The 22,016-nt window shown below is 49.8% G+C and overlaps 1 protein-coding gene and 1 long non-coding RNA gene across 2 annotated transcripts in view; one reads left to right on the top strand and one right to left on the bottom strand.

The window, feature by feature from the left end:
• Positions 1 to 22,016, bottom strand: part of LOC122373283 (protein slit-like) — a 102,153-nt gene that overhangs the window by 69,320 nt on the left and 10,817 nt on the right. The window contains exon 2 of the mRNA XM_043351203.1: positions 6,859 to 6,930. Coding sequence (XP_043207138.1) covers positions 6,859 to 6,930 — 72 coding nt within the window. The remainder of the gene's footprint in view (positions 1 to 6,858; positions 6,931 to 22,016) is intronic.
• LOC122373384 lies at positions 18,107 to 21,470 on the top strand. The gene is made up of 3 exons (XR_006255033.1): positions 18,107 to 18,312; positions 19,593 to 19,666; positions 20,601 to 21,470. It is a non-coding gene; the product is annotated as an uncharacterized LOC122373384 (long non-coding RNA).

Genomic DNA, 22,016 nt, shown 5'->3' with positions numbered 1-22,016 from the left:
TCAATCCGGAGTTCTGCATATAGTCGCTAGTCATCGCATAGTGTGGAGACAGCACGAGCGGCACCAGTACCTACCGGCACTGCCTCCATCGGCACCAACAGCGTCACATCGTCATCATAACTGATGGCCCTTCTTCTGCTCGCGCTGATGGGCGAACGGACTGACATGAGATTTTCGGTCTCTGTCACCACGTCGCCCATCCTAACCCCATTACTGACCTGCATGTGGGCTGATGGCGGTGACAAGACCAGCGTGATTGTCTCTGCGCCCCGCCCCAGCTCCGAGAGAAAGATGAAAGCCTGCCGCCATCCCCTCCGGACAGACACATTCCGGTCGGAAGTGCAGGATTTGGCCCCGAGAAGGAGGGCAACAGGAGGAGGGGCTCATTGCTGACATGCCGGCTCCGCACCGTGAAATTAACGGAATCTCCGCGCTCGACTCTGCAGCTGTCCAATATTTCGCACCGGCTGAGCTCCCGTCAATCAGGTCTTGGCTGGCACATTCGCGCGGTAAGCTCGGGGATTTGGGGTAGGAGTGCTCGAGCAGTGCGCGCCAGAGGAGTATGCAGTGTATTCAGTAGTAAGCTCATTCAAGATAGATGTTCGAATGACTGGCTGAGCTGGCCGAAGGTTTCAGTATACCCTAGATACTTTTGACCGTCAGCGTCGGAATAACGTCAATGCAGCTGAAAGAACAGAGTTACAAAACAGTTTCACATTCATAACCGCGGGCGGATCTAAGTGGCACAAAAACGCAAAAATAGCACATGGATCAGGAAACTGAGTGATAGAAGATGAGGCCTATTGAGAAGTCTGGCTGAGAGGAAACTTCACCCGGAATCATTCGACAACAACTATCAATGGGTCGACCTCCCTGCAAAGTTAACCAAATAATTTAAGAAATACCCGATATTTACGAGGCGAGATAAACTTAAACTTCCTGAAGTGCTGCTTCTAAGTTCTAGCTCCTATATACGAGGGGGTATCGAAAAGTTCTGATCATCACCACGAATGAGATGTGATAGAAATTTGATTTTTTTACATGATGTTCATTACTCCTTTACAAGTCACCACACACGACCGCAAAGTTACTGCATCGTTTCTTGAGCTGCCTCAGGCGGTCATTGTAGGACCTTCGCACTGTCCCGTAAATCACTGCTCCATCTCATCAATGACGTCATTTCTGTCCTTAAATCACCGGCCATACTGTGGATTCTTCATCTCCCGTAACAATCAAGAGTCAGTTAATACCCGGTCAGGTGAATTTCTTAGATGCGGTAGGATTTAATGTCCACATCATGTTCTTGCTTCAATCGCAGCTCAGGACGAATGGGCGGGAGCGCTGTCGGTGCGGATAAAACATCTTTCTTGGGCTTTTTTGCGGCGATTCTGCTTGAGGCCATCTCGCAACTTCTTCAAAAGTGTGCAGTGGTGCTTGCTTATCATTATCCGACCATCATCAAGACAGTCGGTAATGACTATCCTACGCCAGATCCAGAACACTGATAGCATTGACCTTCCATATCGGCTTCTGCATCTTCGCCTTTTAAGAAGGACAGATGTGCCGTGCTTAAACTTCTTGATCATCTTTTTGTCTCTGGATCATGCACATAGACCCAGCATTCGTTACAAGTCATCAAAGTATCGAAGATGTCTTCAATTTCCTAAAAAAGGCCTAGTTTTGATTTCGAAGGGCCAAGACGCATTTTTCTCTTGAACAAAGTAGACACACGAACTTCTAAGCGAGCTGACTCCTTTATCGTCTGTAGTTCTTCGCTGATAATATTTTCAGGCACTGCCAGCATTGAGACCTTTCTGTTGCACAATCATCTGAAAGGTCACACGACGATCTGTAAGGATGAGGTCCTCCACTTCCTTCACAGTCACCACCTTGTCAGTCACTGGTAGCCACTCACTTCTTGACTCCCCTGCAAGGGCCATGCAACCAAGTTGAAAATTATTTCTTCATTTTCGGTAAGTGCATGAGATGGGCTTTCTTCGCCATAAACTGATTTCACGTTCTTGATGTATTTTCTCAGTGTGATACCGTTTCAAATGCATTAGTTGGATGACGGTTCGGTCCTCAATGGGCCCAATACTCATCTTTTTTACTTCTAAGTCTCTCCTACATAAGATAAAACCACTTCTCAGGATTCTCTTTGCGGGAATATTGTTCTTAAGAACCAAATATAATACCAACCAAAAATCATCAAAATCGGTTCACATCTTCTATGTGATGATCAGAACTTTCCGATACCCCCTCGTAACTTCATACTAATTATACGTTAGAGTCATCTTAAAACTACACCTTTTTTCCTTCAGTTTGAAAAAGTTGTAGCTCAATTTGAAAAAGATGTAATTCAATTTGAAAAAGTTGTACTTCAATTTGAAATAAGGTAACTTCAATTTGAAAAAGATGAAATTCTTTTTGAAATAGTTCAAATACAAATAGAAAAAGATATAATTCATTTTGAAACGTATCGGGCTCGGAAGAGAACACACTACACATAGTGTGCTGTGCCTGCGGATGTGCCTCAGGGCATGCAATCATGTGCAGACGTACTTCGCTGGGTGCCTCGAGGAACGCGACCACCCGATGGGCGTTTAAAATGTCCCTGCTTAGCTGCGGCTCTGCCGCACCACTGCACTGTTTTCAGCTTTGAAATGTGTGCCCGTGGTCGGGTCGCAGCGGGTCCGACTTCTGTCCGCTGGCAGAGTCGATTACCTGCCCATTCATTCCGATCTCTGTGTCATGGCATCAATACAGATACCAAACATTCGTTTTTGAGATATCTGCGAAAAACGTCAGGGGATGGTGTTCAAACACCCCCCCCCCCCCCGGCCAGGCGCGGGTTAATGTACTATTACTCGTAAAGGGGTGGGTGGAGAGCCGGTTAACGTCTTCTAATTCGTAATTTGTTTAATTTGATATAAAAAAATGCCCTCCTTACCAGCTACCACACTTCTTAGTACTTACTTGTATGCCCCTATGCATTAGGTACCACGTAACGAAACGAGCAAATGTTTGGTATCTGTATTGATGCCATGACACAGAGATCGGAATGAATGGGCAGGTAATCGACTCTGCCAGCGGACAGAAGTCGGACCCGCTGCGACCCGGCCACGGGCACACATTTCAAAGCTGAAAACAGTGCAGTGGTGCGGCAGAGCCGCAGCTAAGCAGGGACATCTTAAACGCCCATCGGGAGGTCGCGTTCCTCGAGGCACCCAGTGAAGTACGTCTGCACATGATTGCATGCCCTCAGCCCTGAGGCACATCCGCAGGCACAGCACACTATGTGTAGTGTGTTCTCTTCCAAGCCCGATACGTTTCAAAATGAATTAGGTATATCTTTTTCTATTTGTATTTTAACTATTTCAAAAAAATAATTTCATCTTTTTTCAAATTGAAGTTACCTTATTTCAAATTAAAGTACAACTTTTTCAAATTGAATTACATCTTTTTCAAATTGTGCTACAACTTTTTCAAACTGAAGGAAAAAAGGTGTAGATCACCAATTCCAAAACCATTTCATTTTAGATCCGCTACACCGTAGGCACGTTAAATGTCTTACGGTAACTCAGGCGTAGCTTGCTATTAAGCAAATAAATTAAATTACCTTGGGCCATTGGGCAGGCGGCTTAGTACCCTAATCTTATAGCAAGTGAACTTTGAACCAGCAATTGCTTCACAGATACCAAATTGGGTATGGCCATCATTCCCGTTATTATTCATTCAAATGCATCTTCATGAGATACCACCCTTGCTCATAAAGTAAGAACATAAATTACGTCATAAAACCATTAGGCGTCCACCAATCAGGCCGGGAAACCCACCCGGCTCGCAGGCCAGAGTGGCCAGATCATCTGACCAATCAGGAACGATGACGCTGGACCACCGACGACGGGTGAGACGTCTCGCCTCGCTGCGATGACGTTGCCTGACATCCAGCCACCACTGTCCCGTCATTTTACGTCCTGGTTCTAAGGACCTTCTACCATTACTTTGAGGCCAATTTCCCATTTTCTCGTGCGGGCCTTGATTTCACGCTGTAAGCGGCTTCAGAAAATGGCGCCTCTCCGCGTTCATAAGCTCGTCGCCGCTGTCTTTCAAATACGGTCGTCACTCATCTACACCTAAGCCTCTCGCATAGGTCTTCCAAGCACACATCATTACAAGCATCCAGTTACCTGTCTGCTGCGTCCTGTTTCTCCACCTTCCCACACTCCCACTACCGTCGACGACGCTTACTCCTATCCCCTTCCTTCTTCTCCTTTCCCACCAGACAAGCAGACGCTACCGGTCGAAGTCCCGTCGAGACCGCTCATCGAGAGGTAACGGCGGCGACGCTAAAAAGACGTCGGTGTTTGGAGGGCCGCACTCCATGTTTGTTCTGCTGCTGCCGCGTGACGAGGGGCACGCGCCTCTCAGCAGGGAGTCGCCGCGCGCTGATGAGGGGAGTCAGCTGTCAGCCGTCAACAGTTCGGAATCAGCAGTCAGCGGACAATAGTCAACAGGCAGTAGCCGACAACCAACAAGCGTTAGAAAAATCAGCAAATGACAGCCTTGCTGGACCATTTCAGGTTGCAACAACAGCTAGACTAGAAGTCATTAGTCAGCACTCGAAATTCACTAATTGACGGTCACCAGCCGGGCTCATTCGGCTGGAACAGCAGCCAGCAGCATCAGCAGGGGCGAACCTCGTCAGCAGTCAGAGCAGTCTTCGTTCCACAACTATAGCACCGGAAGCGGATGACGATGTCGATGATGTCGCTGCTGACGATGCCAGGTCGACGTTAATTGGAAAGAAAGCCAGAGATGATAAAAAAGGTTGGGGTTGTTGCGTTGCTCGTGGAAAGGGGTCAAATAATTCGAGAGGCAGCATGAAGCCAACCGTCAATGTCCGAAACAACATAAGTTATCAAGACCGTTGAGTGATGGATTTTTGGTAAGACGTCTAACCGGCGAACCGCGAAAGTTCCTCCATGGCTACGTAAACCATGCTGAGTTGCATAGTAATGGTTCGTTCTGTGTTAATGACGTACAGTGGATACTGGACAGTCATCATAAAACTGCTGAGTGAGCACGCTACCACGCGAAGACGAACACTCGATGACATGTATTATCGCACATTTATAAACTGCAAATGAAGCCAGCCTGTATACAAACCTAGCTATCAAGTCCAATTGCTTCACTGAACGTAGGTATCTGAACCAAGACGCCCCTAGTCACCGCGCCCGCTCCCGTCATCTGTATAATTCTACACATCAGCGCCCACCTCCGGGGAAAGAAGACAAATCACGCGGAACGACGCATCCAATCAGCGGCGGCGCCGCCTCGGGCGCGGACCACCACTTGATGACGTCACAGGTCACCGAGCCTGAGGCGGTGACACGCTGAATATAGCCGCAGGGCAGGTCGGCGACGAGCGCCGGGATTGCTAGTGCCGAGATGGCTCGGAATAGAAGCATTATTATTCCGATTCCGGTAGATTGGAATGTCAGGGCCGAGGGCGGCTATCGATGAGGTGACCGAATGACCAGAAATCGGTGGGTGATTTTGTGACGGGTTTTGGGATGTCGTGGTGACAGTTTGAGAGCTTTCTGTCGAAATGTGAGTAGGGATGTTGTGTGAAAGGACAATCAGGAATGTCAGTGAGTCAGCAATTTGTCCCAGGGCTAGTGTCCTCATGGAAAGGCGACACTGCTGTCCCTCTCGGAGGGTGTGAGCGGTGTGGTCGCTGAGTCCCAAAGAATGTAGCATGTCTCAGCTCTTCAAGATAAGATTATTGGGAAGGTCATCACAGCAAACAGGGAAAATGCTCACCTCTTAATTGGCCACATAAGCAGGTGGAAAAGGGCCATCTCGAAACTGCCTCGAGAATGTTGCAGCTTGTGCAATAATCATTCTTCTGCAGTTATCAGTCGCGTTGCTACCTTGAAACCGTTATCGGTGAACATTGCTACAGGCTGACGTGTATGTCTGGTGCAATACAAAGGCAAATTATGTCCGTGTCCCTGCGCTTTTTCCGTGCACTGCTTCAGGTGCGCTGCAAATGCGCGCCAACGTGACAATAATAACGTCTGACGGGTAGCGCGACCAGGAAAATGGTCATTGTGGTTACATAGGTACATTGTGTGGGCTGTGAGTCGATCAAGTGAAAGCAGCCTTCACTTGGCATTGCTCTTTTCGTAAAGACAGTCGTTCAATTGGTTATCTATGTAGTGTCAAAAGCACAGTGAGCATAGGTGCATGAGATGATGAGCAAGGTGAATGAGCAATGCAGATGGAGTATCTATCTGAGGTAACTGAAGGCCGCTTCTGTTTACTTATGCATTTGCATTCCATTTAAAAAGACAAATAAGATTTTGTACGTACCTATCGAATGCCTCATTTAGGTAGGTCGGTACACTGTGCATCGTGAAAGGCGCATCTGATAAAAGCATGGAATAAATGTTCGTAAAAAGTATGCTAATACACCAGAAACCCGAAAGACAACATTTTCACCTCAAAATAGATTAACCAAGTCAAAAGCAATTGGTGTAAGCCTGAGATTGAAAGACTCAACACTAGCTAAGACGGCGAAATCCTCGACCAAGTGAAGAGCTAGCTTACGTCCTATTTCTGTGATTTAATATGCATAGTTATTTTGCTGATATATTTATGAGCTAGTTTCGCATTGAAGTGCGACATTCTTAGCAGCTTGAGAGTGTCCTGCATCATTTGATGTGTGCTATATTAGATATATTCCAAGCCAGCAAACCCCGGTGACATAAAATATATAAAGTTTGAATGTGCGGGAGTATAACCGACCGAGCGGTATGTGGTGTGGCTCTTGTGTGGCTGTGAAGTACTCACAGGCTCCTCAGCTGCCGGAGGTCCCTGAAGTCTGCCTGTCGTATCACGGTAAGATTGTTCCCTTCCAGTTGCCTGTGAACAGAACACGAGGTCAGCACTAGCAGGTATCGGGTCAATTCACACGACACAGGTCACAAGGTACAGGTCAGGTCACATGGCACAAGTCCTATCCACACCTAGCCCTCCCAGCAAAGGCATCACCGGTTCGGCGCAAACTCTACTAGATCAGTCAGCCCCGGGACCCCTGTCCCCTGTCGTCCGGAGTAGATCAGCGCCGGTATAATCCCGCAGGTGTCGACAGTCGCCGGCAGATCCGCACAGTGTGACCGCAGAGCATGACTCTCACCTAGAACCGATACCATCTCCGCACAGCCGACAGTAATCCTACGTGACCAAACCGGCCCTTCGCCGCGCGCGCCCACTCTGAATGGCAATGCGCCGCTGACAGCTTCTCCCGCACCCGTTGGCTACGGCCGGGTCAGGGCCAGTTTTTGTCAGTGGGGCCTCCTCGACTCCCAGGCGTCCCAAGCCCTCTCGGTCCCCTGTCCCATCCCATGGGCAGGGGACCGTCCCGCCCGTTCTATCATCGAACAACAATCGATTGTGCGATGACGGGCCTACGAATTATTCGCGTCACATTACTGTGATTGATTCGTCAACTGCCGGGCGTTTTTACGCTGCCCCAGTCAGATGGAGGGAGATGGTGCCCGCTGTCAACACTAGCCAGAGGCGCAACAAAAGGGGTGCGGAGGCAGGGGCAGCCTCGGGGACAATAACCAATAGAATCCGGCATATTCAAACGCTTACCCCGCCCCAACTGGCGCCTACGCGTGTGTCTGCTAGTGGAATTAATTACGCCGAGTTTCGATACAACGGCGCCTGCTAATCCAGGCGGGCCCGGGGCTTACTGGCGTGTTATTTATCACCTCTGAATCCATAGGAATTACGGCGCGCGATGCGGTGGAGCAAAAACGTGTCCCCTCCCTCTCTCTGCTCGGCAGGGCGGCGTCCGGACCGGAGGCAGGCGCAGTGTAGTATTACAGGGGAGAGAGGCGCCAGAGAGGCGCCAGGAGGGCGACAAAGGACACGAAACAAGGCCCACCGTCAGCATACCACCAATGCCGACGGCAGAAGATACAGCAAGGTCGGAACTGGCGAAGGTCGGAGCTCGAGGACGGAGGCCGAAAGATGTCAGAGGACATAAGTCAGTGAAAAAACGGCGTACACTGAGCTTGTGGAGAAAGAAAGAGAGAGACAGAGAGGGAGAGAGGGAGGGAGAGAGAGAGAGAGAGAGAGAGAGAGAGAGAGAGAGAGAGAGAGAGAGAGAGAGAGAGAGAGAGAGAGAGAGAGAGAGAGAGAGAGAGAGAGAGAGAGAGAGAGAGAGAGAGAGAGAGAGAGAGAGAGAGAGAGAGAGAGAGAGATGGACGGGAGGCCGTGTCGGGAGGGACAGCAGCGGAAGCCGTGCGTAACCAGAGATAGAGCTGATAATTGTGTGGCCTTCGCGGCGATGGTTGTACTCGACAGCTATGGCAGCCGCAATGCCGCCGCAGGATGGCCCCGTCCGGCTGGCTGTCAAAGGAACCACTGGCTCCTGATATATTTGTTATGCACGAAAACAGCTCACAAAATGTCAACCGTAATTCAACAGTCAGTCTTCTGTTAATGGAATCGTTGTATTACAATAAATTAGCCGTTCAAAGCTGTGGTTACTCATTCAATCTTCTATAGACGCACTTGACCTTTCCAGATTGCGAAGCAGTAATCGCATCAGTCACACCATTTCGACCTTCGGGTTTTCAAAAATGACTGACAAAGTCTATCGCCACCCATGTTTAATCGGCACAATGATGAGGGGCTACGCCATAAATGGCTCCTGGTTAGCTCAGTAGCGAGCTCAGCCGTGCGAATGTTGCGCCCACAGCTGAGCCTCTAATCCAATCACCAGCAGCGAAACCGTGTCCGAACCTCGCTGAACAGTCTGCGAGCCGAGAAACCGAACGGTGCGCGATTTAGCACAGAAGCGCAACCATTTCAAGTCTGGGGAGTTACTGGGCGCTCAAGTGGCGCCAGCCGGGACGCTGTCTGGCCACATGTGATTGTTATGGTGAGAAAGGATGGTGAGAAAAGGTGCTCCAATCGTGAGAATGGGTGGCGATCCGTGTGATATGGTTCACTGGAGCATTGCCGCAGGACGGCGACGAACTGCGGCGGGTTTTATGTCGCCGCCTTTCGGAGGAGGTTCGCAGAAACAACTCGGGCGGGTGTGTCCCGGTTTACTGGCGGATTAAAGTTATGCGTTTGTGTATTCAGGGATTCATTCAGGCTGGGCAATGCAAACCGTGCAAATCGGCATAAATAATGATTTTTAATAATTTGCTGATAATGGTAAGATCAATAGATATTTCTGTTTATTTATTCGGCTTAATTGACCAAGTTTATCCGATCCTGCAAAACAAAGAAACCTTAAATTGATTTCAAGAAAGTCAGTTTTTATGTCGACGCCGTATGTAGCCAATCTGCACCTGCAACTCTATCCTGACCATAACCTATCATGTTTCCGACTTCCCAGACAAGCTTCGCATGACAAGACTTCAAAAGACGGCCGATGTATCGCCGGCCCATGCCCATTCCGCCTCGCCCCGGGGCGTTGCCGGAGCCGATGCCGGTGACGGGTCGGCGGCAGTGTGGCGGCGTGGGGTGGTGGTGGCGGCAGTCAGGCGGTCAGGCCAGGTTTCCTGTCCAGTAATCGATAGAGGTGGCGACACTCAGCCGCGGCGGCCCGGCGCCTGACCCCCCTCCGTCCCCCTCTGATGGGGACGCACATCAGTGGACCACCGACGCGGCGGCGAGCCCCAGGCATGACGGGGACGGTACGGAGATCGTATCGGGTGACCCCCGCACGCGCCGGCCGGCCGCACGCACGACCGACACCGCTGCCGTCTTGCTGCTGCTGCTGCTGCTGTTGCTTATCCTGCTGACCTGACCTCAGCTTTATCTAACACTCGCCACTCGCATTTATCACCTTCCAACGACGGCCTTCGCATCAGACAACTCCATCTGACTGTGTAGTGGCACCGGGTCCGGCCCTCGATGGAGTTGTTTTGCCAGCGACAAGTGGACCTTCCGAGTGGAGATATTTGAATACCGGAAGGGTGGCTCGTTACCGCGCTCAACACGCGCAGTATGGGGGAACGGCAACAGGCTGAGATGAGTTTATTGGGGTCCGAGTCTGACATTTACACACATCAGCACTAGTGCACTACGCAATAACACGGCCCGCTGTTGTGTTGAGTCGGAAGGAGCCGGTCGGTGTGGCGCCGCGGCGCCCTCCGTCCGCGTGCGAGGCTCCAACCGCTTCAGGGTGGAGTCGCTGGATTGCGTGCGGTGCCACCCCGCAAAGGGCTCTTTAATCGAACTGGGGAGCCGCAGCAGCAATCGTTAGCGTGAGTCATGCCCGCTAGCAGTCACGGCGAGCGCCGCGACACACACACATACACACAAATCGTCGGCGCCGTCGCCGTCTTTGAAAACGGCCGACGACCGACGGACAGACGGAAGGAACTTGTTGGCCAGCGCACAGTGGCCCTTTTTCAGAATTAGCACGCATAAATTCAAAATATTTTTTCTCTTCTTTTGAGTAAAAAGCAGTCTAATCGTGTGCAAAACATTCCAAACTATCCGATGGTGCCATTTTTACCTCCTAAAAAATAATTATCTTTGGTAAAACTGACCGCAAAATCGAAGTTTGTCGAGAGGCGCGCGGACACCACCGGCGGACCCTAAAAAGTAGGGTGAGATGAACATCAATTTTTAAGGCTTTCGGTGAGAAAATATTAAAAATTAGTGGCATGACTGTGAAGCTGAGTCTACGTAGAAGCCCTAGAAACCACAATTTCCATTGTATAAACTTAAATTGACCACTTTTGCCGAATATTGTGAACACAATAACAGGACAATTATTAACTGGAGATGGCGGCATACATATGAAGCTTTATGTTAAGTAGCACACTCTGGGACATATCGTATTATACATCGTTCGAATCGCCGATCTCTTCTGACCATGTCCACCAAAGGGCATCGCGCCATTTTGCGCCATTTTGCTTCTACGGTGGATAACGTGAGCCCGTTCAGTCCGCGAGCGGCTGTGGCTCCTGTTCGATACGACTAAGCTCATTGACCTGGCTAGAAGCTGGTGTCACCTGGTGTGCGCCTAAATGTGGCTTGGCTTTTGCCTAAGATGTGCATATTGAAATGTCATTTAGGCATAACGCTGTGCTCAAGAAAAACTGTCCGATTTCTTGTCGCGTTTGATGTCCAAGCCGCACAAGTCCCGTGGTCGGCTTAAGATCTAACGTCAAAAGCGCCTATGTGTTTGTATTGTTCGCGTCGCGCTGACCTTAGTTGCTGCCCGGCCGGGGCCGACTAACGGTGGCTGGCAACAGCTGTAGATGCGGTCACGTGACGCCCTGGGGCGTCCTGGCGGTCAGTGCAGCGCGGTCGGCTGGCGGGCTCGCCACACTTGCGTTCGGAGCGGCCTAGGCCGGCGGGCGAGCCGTGGGAACGTGCGCCAAATCTTGGGCCGAGCGGGCTGTCGCTGTTGGGCAGAATCTCCTTGGGCAGTTCGTTTCGTTTCTTCTCTTTGCATTGGCAGGAAATACGTCCTTGATCACGTGGTGATGTCTTGCACCACTTGCAGGTAATGTGGGAATTAATGCGTGCTAATTCTGAAAAAGGGCCACTGTGCAGCGGTTGACCAATACGGGCAGACGGAAACCGTCCGACACAGACGGATAGACGGGCGGAAACGGACAGACGGATGGGTTTACGGATGGACGAGCGGACCGACGGGCGGACGAACGGACGAAAGGACAGAGCAGACGGCATGATGGGAAGATGGATGGGTTTGGAAATTCAACTGGGCGGCGCGGGGCAATAAAACCTCCCTCATTATTACGGTTAGCTACCCAGGTGACAGTCGAATGGGCTGCGATAGAAATCTCACGCAAACATCTACTCACTGAAGCGGAGCTGAGTCAAACCCCCGGTAAAAAAGTATGAATGGAAAAGTGGCAGGAAACGTATTAGGTGCTGAAATAGACAAACAAACCAGCCTATAAAAAGACGAGCCGCAGCCTTCGACAAATTGACTGATGGACAGGGTGTTTTGACGTGCAATTGCCGCGTCAAACATTGTTACGGCCTGGTGAATCGAGTGTGGGCAGATGTGTTCAAAGCGTTTGACTGGGCAAGGTGGCAGCGCAGCCAAACCATAACAAAGAGCACGTAATCTCAGCTGTGATAACTGACCCGTGAAAAGGTGAAGACATAACCGAGCGTGTGACATCAGTTTTTGTAAAATAACTTCCCAAAATTATTACCAAATGTGACCTGCATATCATGTATATCTGACACGACTCTCGTTTGGCAGCATTGATTAACAATCTGGTATAAGAAGCAAAACACTGCAGAGAATCAGTAACTATGTAATTGCTTTGACGCGTGAAAGCCATTGACTGCGTGCGAGTCCCGACTGCTCCAATTAACTCAGAGCAGGAACAATCAGTTTCACATTTACCTAATTATCCACACAATTTGGGTCAAAACGTAGTCAACAATTAGGCTAACAGAGGAGACTATCGAGCTCAGCTGGGATTAGTTTCAACTCGTAACGAAGCGTTCCTTTGAAAAGTCCCTCGCCCTACCAAGCGCCGATCCCGCATCGATTCGATGCCGATTCCGGTTACGAAATCGCAGCTGCTGCGTCGGCAGAGCTCATCGACTTTGGTATCTCGCTGATGTCAGCGCAGGTTTCGGCTCCCAGCGGCGCCGTGCTCCATCCTCAGCCGCCATCCCTCAGCGGGTGGTGACCCGTGACCCGAGACACGTGGTGGCCGCACGGGGGCACGGAGCGGCCACCTCCCCGTCCCCGTGATAAGTGGGCGCTGCCCCAGCGGCCGACTTGATGAAGTGACTTGTCGCCAGTAATGACTTGACAAAGTAAGGCGTCACCGGGCCGGACCTGATGCATTGCGCCGCGCCGGGGAGGCGGTCCGTCACCGGGGTGCGTTGCAGCCGGCACGCGGAGACCTGCCGTGGGAATGGTGAACAGCGAACAGCAGCTGCTGCTGCTGCCGGAGAGCAAATACAGATGTGAGCGGCGGACCTCTTCAGAGGTGGCGGGAAGTGGGACAATAGACGTCTTCGAAGATGTCTTCTTCACTGGGCTTCTTGAATCTTGTGAAATCAATGCCGACTTTGAATTCGATAATTTGCACTTTGCAGCAGCAGAGTCCAATTCCATTCACACATGAACAAGACGAATTAATTTCATCCAGTCTTAAGAAAAAGAGCCATTCGCAATAAAGTCAAAGCGTGAAATAAAACCATTTTACCGTGCCAACGCTTCAAAATATAAAACACTAGCGCCACTTTCACACTCAAACCCCCACTGTTCCACAATTGACCCGCCGTCAGCCTCCCCGTCGTCACTTCAGGCAAAGGTCAGGCCAAGTCCACGGCTCTCGGGACCGGGGGCGGCGGGTAAAGCGGTCATCATTCTCCCTGGCACCGCACTGGCACCTCATAGCCACGACCACGGCCGCCAATTTCGCAGCCCTCTGTCTAGGAGCCGAAACTGGTCCCGTCTGACCGCTGCCAACTGGAGAAATCCGTCAGCCCAGTCAGATGACCCTTCCCGGTGGCCAGAGGAATCAGTGGTCATCCCAGGAGATTCCAGGGAATCCCAGCCGTGGTGCAGGGGCTAAGTGGGTGAATATTCATAAGTTTGCCGGTGACGGGTCCGGGTTCAATATTGCCAGAAAAGTAAACAGTGAAGAGAAGCTGGCAATCATTCCTAGTGAAGTGCAAGATCAACATATGATCAAAAGATACGGACGGGAGCCCTATTCATAGCCAAGCTAAACGTCACAATTCACCACTCGGATCTAAGGTTTCGTAAATATTGAGACTGACTTAAGTTTATAGGTCAGTAGCTCTTCATGCACGGTAGCATCATGGTATTCAACCCAGACACCACCCCTGGCACTTTTGAGTTTGACCAGGCGTCAAACCGTGTCTCTCTGTATCTTTTAAGGTCCACATCCTCCTCCTCCGCCCTCGTCTGATGACAATCCCAGCTCGCCAGTTTACCAGTCGCCGGCCGGTCTGCAGGAGGCGGCTGGTGCTTTTTACCAGCTGGTAAACAGGGGTGTGAGCTGTTTGCTTCACACACCAGTCACGCGCCGCTCAGAGGCGCGCTACGAGCTCGCGGTATCGGAGCTAGCTGTGAATTCGCACCGTCAGGACCGAGGGCTCACGCGGCTTGTGGTGTGAGTTCTCGGGAAATAAGTTCAGTTTAGATACAAGCTATACTACAACCTACATCGTCTTGTGATGTCGTCGGGTTGTCAGTTGTCGGGTAATAAAATCAGTTTAGATACAAGCTATACTACAACCAACATGCGATGTGCCATTGTATGCGTTTCATATTTGTGCTGCAGGTTTCGGGCATCAATAATTGAAGGAAGTATCATTAGAATATATGACCTTCTCCTCGGAAAATGACCAAATGAATGAAAATGATGATTTATTGATGAATTGATGATATTTCGGTCACAGACCTTCGTCTAAATCGAATTCGAATTCGATTTAGACGAAGGTCTGTGACCGAAATATCATCAATTCATCAATAAATAATCATTTTCATTCATTTGGTCATTTTCCGAGGAGAAGGTCATATATTCTAATGATACTTCCTACATTTATCATGCTCCTCGCAACAGCTCTCAACGATATACGAAACATCAATAATTGAGTTTGTTTGTTTGTTTGTTGGGGGTTAGGGGCGCGCCGACTACGAGGTCATTTTGCGCCATCAATAATTGAGGTACGAGAGATTTCGGCTCTGTAAATCAATTCGCAATATTTATGGTGGAGTTCAATGTAACCACCAATACCAACTTCAGCTCACTGTTGCTGGGAGACAGGTCATATTGCCCATATGACCTATTCAAAGCCCACCAGAATCGATGTTGTGAGCTCGGCTCTCCCAACGCCGATACACCTACAAAGACCTTTGCTGGGACCATATGAGATTGAGTTCGATCAGCTCTAGGCGCGTGACTTAATTTTGAGACCGCAGGGGAGCCCAGACTCCTGAGTAGCCGTATTCTGTGGCAGTATATGCATAGCCATATCGGAGCAAGGTCAACTGCAGGTGTGCAAGGGTAGGTAATTAAAATGTTTTCCCACGGCCAGTCTCATGTCAAACGGCCATAAGGTGACGGGCTTGTTCGTCTTGGTCAAGATTATAACTCATACACCTGCCCGAAACTACTATTGAGTATCTTTTCCCCATATCGTATCTTTATTCCACACCGGAGCTTTATTCTACCTTTATTCCATATCATCATCCTCTGCTCTCTTTTGTGTCTCGTCTCTAACCGTCTTCATGTTATCGGCCCGTCTCCGTATAGCCTCTGCCCGTCTCCGTATATTCTCTGCCCGTCTCCGTATTGCATCTGCTCGTCGCCGTATTGTATCTGTCATTCTCTGCATGGTCTCCGCCCGTTTGCCTTCTGTGTCTGCCTGATTCAGAAATGTCTGCCGTCTCCAACCGTCTCCATATTGTCTCTGTCCGTCTCCACCCGCCTCCATACTATTTCCGCATTGTCTCCGCATTGTCTCTCCAGTCTCCAGGTCCGGCCCGCTGCCCGGCGCGCCGGTGTGCTATCAGAGTCCCGCCTTCCTGCCAGGTGGGATTTCACACACGGCAGCGCCCGCTGGAACTGCCATTGTCCTGCCCCGACAGACGGGATCGTATCGCCACTTTCGAATTAGGCGGACTCGCCGCTCGCAGGGTGGCCACAGGTTCAGGCAGGGTCTGGACCGGTGGCTCTGTGAGAGAGGCTCTGTGAGAGGCTGACTGGTGACGGCCGGGTTTATGTGACGATAAATAGGGAACGTTAGGGTGAAATAGGCGTGACGGTGTTACGCAAGGTGAAGAGTAATCGGCTAAAAGTGGCGGCTCATAGCTTATTCGTGTCATGGCAAAAGTGCTATTCGCATGATAGAATATTTATGCGTCGCAAATGCTATGTTTACATCCAGTACAATTGTATATTTCTGTAAGCATACTTTTCTTTCAAGTTTTGTTGCGGAAAAGGTTAAAAGTGGGCGTTGTTCAGACTGCAAAATAAGTCGGAAACTGCCCGTGCGTCACCAATAATGTGCGATTCATTATCATTGTAGAAACTGAAAATGATGAATAACGCACCGGGGCCTATAGGGCCTACCCCTCCAAAAATATCACATCATAACTTATTGATGTTCCTGTCAATAACAGAAACCATTAGGGCTTTGTTATGCGAGTCAATTAAATGCTGGAAACAATAGGCTGAGACAATCTCAGCAATCTAAGCATCCATACAGAACGGCAGTGCAATAAGACCCAGCATTCAGGCGCTTTGAAAAAGGTCTAAAAACTGGTCATTGCCGAAAGCTTAACGGCTACAGCCTGTTTTTCTCGCAAGGTGGTAGCATGAAAGCCCGCCCGAGCTAGACAAAAACAAACTGATTATGCCCCTGTAAATGAGAAGTAATTGATCAGCAGAGCAATTGATGTAGCGGCCGATATTGCTGGTAAGAAACTGGACCTGCAGCGTACGAACACTATGTATTGGATTGTCGATGCAGTTTGTGCTTTGCATGCTAGTCTTTAAGACGAGTTAGAAAACATGTTTGGTCAGTTCACCATCCGTAAATCGGCCATAAGCATCCATTTTCAAAAAGTATTCAAAGGAGTGTTTTCCTTGCTTCGCCGGTCGCCCTTGCTTCGAGATCCCTACCACTGAAGTTCGGTCACCACCCGACCCACACCCGGAAACGTAACAGCACCTCAATTTAGCCTCTTGTCGTCGGTCAGCTCGGGTCAAATACCGTTCACAGACCCGGCAGCGCCCATCGTCACCGTGCAGCGCTCATCGCCCCCGTTCAGCACCCATCCCCACCCAGGCCACGTCCTCTGCGCGACCAAGACGCGCGCGTCTCACGTCAGAGACCACCTGCGGCGAGCGGCGGCGCGGCGCGGCAAAAAGGCGGCGCGCGTGTGGCGATCGCGGCGTGCGTGAGGCGATCGCGACGCAGCCATGACTGGCTGCCGGTAAACAGCTCGTCGATCACGAGCGCGGCGGCCGCTGCAGGCCGGCCTGAATGAGCGCAGCTCGCCATCCATCGCCAGATTGAATCAGGAAACGTCCGCTCGCCGCCCCGCAATGGAATAATTGGAGCAAGAAGCGGCGCAAACGCACCGCCGACAGCGCGCCACCGGCCGCGTGCGCGCCAAAATCGCCGCATCCGCCCGCCGCACACGCACACACGCGTCTCACATGACGCGTCTCACAAGCAGCGCCAGGAAGAGTGAAGCCAATAAATGATTGTCTTGTTCAGATTGTTCAAGCACGTATGTGCATTTCTTTTTTGCGCATTTCTTTTTTATATCTGTTTTATATTTATTTTGCGATATATTTGCATACCACTTAATCTTAATTATTATCTATCAAATAGCAGCAACACAGCCGTTAACTCGACTATAAGCCAGCTATAGGTGGAATTGTTTGAAACAAGGGAAGCAGAAAACTTAGAACCAGCATAAGCACCCGCGAAAAATGCACTGCGATTTTGGGTACAAACTACAAACTGATCCGTAAGAATAAAGGGAACATCTATAAGACGGACAGCTTTTCTGTCCAACAATGGAGGTTACGGTGAACAGACCAGACCCGCAAATATCAATAACCGGAAACGCGGAAACTTGGTCAGCATGCGCCGATATCTGATTTCAAACTTTGACCATCGACACGGTAGGACTTTCGTAACAGGGATCACGGTCCAACTTTGGCAGCATTGTTATCGAGCTCAACAACGTCGGGTGTCGTGATTTCGCGGGAATCTCTTGCTTATCAAGGACTGTACCCCGGAACCTTTGTTACAAATAGCGTCAATTTCACCAAAAACATGTATGGATAAAACCATTCGTCTTTCCTGAGCTTAGGTCCAGTGACATGCCACCATATCTTAAGCCACTCTCATCCGTCACACAATTGATGCATAAAAATAGCGAGAAGGGTTATTTGCCGATAAGTAGCAGCCATTAAAGGAAAAGTGCCACCTTCTTGAAATATGAAGATATCGTTGGTTTTTATTTTGACATTATTATTTTCCATTTTCTTTTCAAAACCGGTGCCAGAAGTGCATAATTCGCTAAAAAGTATTTCAAACTATTTAACATATTGGTACTATGTTTATACTCTCTACCGCAGCTACTGTATGATGTCATAGCAATGACGTCACACTCAAGCCAATCAGCCTTGAGGAGGATAGACTCGTCGGACTGTAGCGGTTGTAAACAACTTGTCGCCCCGTGTGTCTGCCCGTGGCGCTAGTTATCTGTCGAAGGTAAGGGTGAAAGATGGATAGGTATAATGGCCATGGAACGCTATTTTAGGATTATTGGTGAATAGCAAGAATTTAGTTTTGGTGGTTTGAAATTGTTTGTCCTCAGTGATTGGCTTGATTCTCATTTTGCGGCATAAGCGGCTGTTTGGTTACATTGCATTTTTTATGATTGTGTAATTATTATGATTATGTTCCTCCAAAGTAGGCATCACATATCAATCTCAAAGGCAGATCATCTTCTTTTCATGCCTATAATTTTCTTCAAGAATATTAATAAAAAATATTCCATTTACCCCTGCCTATCATATATCCCATGGAGCTGCCGGTGGAAGTAGGCATGCAATGTGACTGATTGGCGATGTGGTTAATTAGCTTTAAAGTACTATGGAATGCTAAAGGTCATCATTTAGAATGGTTTTCAAAACATTCCACTAGGAAATATTCATTGAAACCTGAAAATTACTTACAAAATGTAAATGTATAGCCACGTCTCAAGAGCATTCAGCCGTCTTCTCAGTAAATATAAAATGAAACATAATCTTACCTGACCTAGCCTTACCTACAACCTACAACGTACGGCATTGGTAAAGCTGGCATCACTGTCAGCGTATATTAGTTTGGTAGGTTGTGGGTAGGTAGGTTGCAGGTCAGTACAGGCGCGGATACAAGGGGGGGGGGGCCATGGGGACCATGGCCCCCCCTTGGCCGATTTTTTTCAAAAATAAAATAAAAAGTTAAAAAGCTGAAAAGGGGGCCTCCTGAAAATAAAGTGGCTATTCATGTTGAGATGTTGCCTGAACAGCTAGATAAGCTCAATAGACGCAGTTTTTTTTTGGGGGGGGGCCCAACAAGTGGGAAGATGGGGCCTCCAACAGGTGGGATTATGGGGGCCTCCTGGTTTCTAATGGCCCCTCCCTTGGAGATTTTCTGGATCCGCCCCTGGGTCAGTAGGTAAGGTTAGGTTAGGTTAGATTGTTTTTAAGATTCCTTTTATCTACACATTTACCGGTTAGCGCTGACGGTGACACCAGCTTTACCGATACCCAACCTACCACCTACAACCTACAACCTAAAACCTACATTCAATGGTGGCGGGTGGTGATAATTGTTATACCTATATGATAATACTGGAGATGAATACCATACAGATTAGCTGGTATCCATGACACACTTTCTTAAGAAGAAGGTCTTCTATTAAATCATGTCTATTTTATAGGAATGAAATGATTTTTGTTGTAGTCACATTCCCTACTCTGACCATCATGTCTGATTATTTCCAGTTACCACTGACAATGCCCAAATCAAGAACAACAAAGGCCCAAAGGTGGCTGTTTGGTAGTGCGCAAAGCTGCTGGTAAGTGGCATCAAAGGATAGGATGTTGTTGTTGTTATGGGTTAGGGCGCGTAGCAACTTGGCTCTTGCGTCCAACATCAAAGGATAGGATGTGCTTTGTTATTTCCAGGCACGTAGCCAGGATTTTGCTCAGGGGGGGGTCACAGGTTGTGGCCTAGTGTTGTACCCCCTCCAAAAAAGGAAAATTTCTCTGATTAGGCCCACTATTTTGGGGGTGTGTCACAGCTGTTTTTATTTAAAAAAAAAATCGCCATCACCGAGGGGGGAAGGGGTACGAGGGCATGGCTCCCGTGTCCCTCCCCCCTCCTTGGTTACGTCCTTGGTTATTTCTGAGAGTTTGGATATCACAAAGCTTTAGATATAAATTAGAATGTAATAAGAAGCTTTCAGCATTGCACCTTTCCAGACACTGATAATTCATTTGCCTTTATTGTTTCAAAAGTCAATTTTCAACACAAAAAAGTTGAAATTATTAACTCAAATAATTGCAAATATATACTTTGGTAATTTGCCTTTCGCATCACTATCAACAAAATAATCAAGGGTGACTAAATATGAAATGTTCCTGCATGATCTTCATCGTGAACAATTGTCAAGGTATGATGTTTGCGTGTTGAAATGTTATAAAGAACTTATGTCATAAAAACACAACCTGTAAAATTGTGTCTTTCCATATTATTCTGCAAGTAAGCCTTGGAAGGAAGAGACACTATTCCGTCCTACAGAAGCCATTTAGAAATGTGTGACATGTTCAGCACTTTGAGTCAGTCGGTGCCCGGACCTCAGTCGGCTGTATGACCGTCTCCTCGTCCTCTTTTGTCGGCTCCGCCCCGTGCTGTTCTATAAGGGTGTCTGACCCGCTGCCGCTATCCCCACTGTGAGGTCTGACCCGCCGCGCGCTGTCACCACTGTCGGCCCTCTGTGTGCGCGGCAGGTGGTGGTGGACGTCTCTGCCCTGACGCGCGGCGTGCGTCTGCTCAGTGTGGAGGTGCCGCTGACAGCGGTGCCGGCCGGACCGGCTGCCTCTCCGGCGGCCGACATTGAGCGCGGCACGTGTCCGCCGCCGTTCGGGCCGCTGCAGCTGCTGCAGTCGGCGGCGCAGCTGTCCGTCTCCGTGTCGCTGGCCGTGCCGCTGGACCTGCTGCCGCGGCCGGCGCCGGCGCGCTGCGCCTACGGCCGCCTGCTGGCCGTCGTCTCGCAGCGCGGCCTGCAGCGCAGCGGCGTGCTGCAGCTCATCCAGCAGCTCAACGAGCCGCCCAGCCCGGCGGCGGCCGAGGGCGCCGCGCCGCGCCGGCCCGGCGACGTCAGCACACCTGGCATCAGCGGCTTCTGCCTGGCCGACCGTCAGCTGCACCTGCTGTTCGCCGAGGGGCGCGCCGACGCCGAGCTGGAACAGACGGCGGCCGCGCCGCGCGCTCTGCCGCGCCGCGACGCTCGACTCTGCCACCATTCGGGCCTACTGTTTAGGGAGCGCCTGTACCCGCGCCAGCCGGCCGCGTTCCGCGTGCTCGAGGACCGCCCGCTACGCGCCCAGCTGCTCGACACCCGCCTCTACACGTTACAGAAACAGGAGCCGGCGCGCGCCGTCCGCGCCATCAGAGAGTGCTTCCGCACGCAGTGGCTGTCGGAAAATGAACCTGCTTCCCAACGAGGCCGGCCTGCAACAACTGCTGGCCGGCTGTTGGCCGAAAAAAAACGCCTTCAACCGGATGTCAGTTGTCAAATCAACGCGTATTAATGCATTCACTAGGATGGGCTTACGTAAAGCTGTAGAATTGCAAATATATAATGGCACTGTTTTTGATCCGTTCGGTATGCATTGGTATCATATGATCTCTCATTCACAGACGATCAGCTGCGAAGACCCAGATCCGTAGTAGAGGGCTCATCGAGTCCGGGTCCAGCTCCCCATACTTCCTCCACTTTGGAAACACCGCAGCGCAGATCACAGTTATACATAATATTTAGTTTTCATTCACTTCATAACCGAAGGTTGTTTGATAGGTGATATGCTGCTTGAGTTGCACCCCGGTATATCAATACGAAGCTTCCGTCCCTGCCACATACCAGTGAAGGAGGCGGCGGCGGCGGCGGCCGGGGCCGGGCTGCCCTGCCCACCGACACAGTCTGTGAAATGCCCCAACAACCTTTAAAATTCAACAGGCTTCATAAATGTTTTTTTGCACCATATTTTCTCGCGTATATGAAAGCTCTAAAATGTACAATATTCCTTTCAGCCACAAGCGATATAAAAGCTCTACAAAACGTCATGTCTCTGTGTGCAAGAAAGACACATATATTGTGTATAATCGAGCGTACATGATCTGCAGCGCTGCGGAGGGCTGCTCGG

Source organism: Amphibalanus amphitrite, unplaced genomic scaffold (assembly GCF_019059575.1).
Source record: "Amphibalanus amphitrite isolate SeventyFive unplaced genomic scaffold, NRLGWU_Aamphi_draft 000038F_arrow, whole genome shotgun sequence".
Lineage (NCBI taxonomy): Eukaryota > Metazoa > Arthropoda > Thecostraca > Balanomorpha > Balanidae > Amphibalanus > Amphibalanus amphitrite.
The sequence above is the reverse complement of the archived record's forward strand: the minus strand, read 5'-3'. Positions and strand labels throughout refer to the sequence as shown.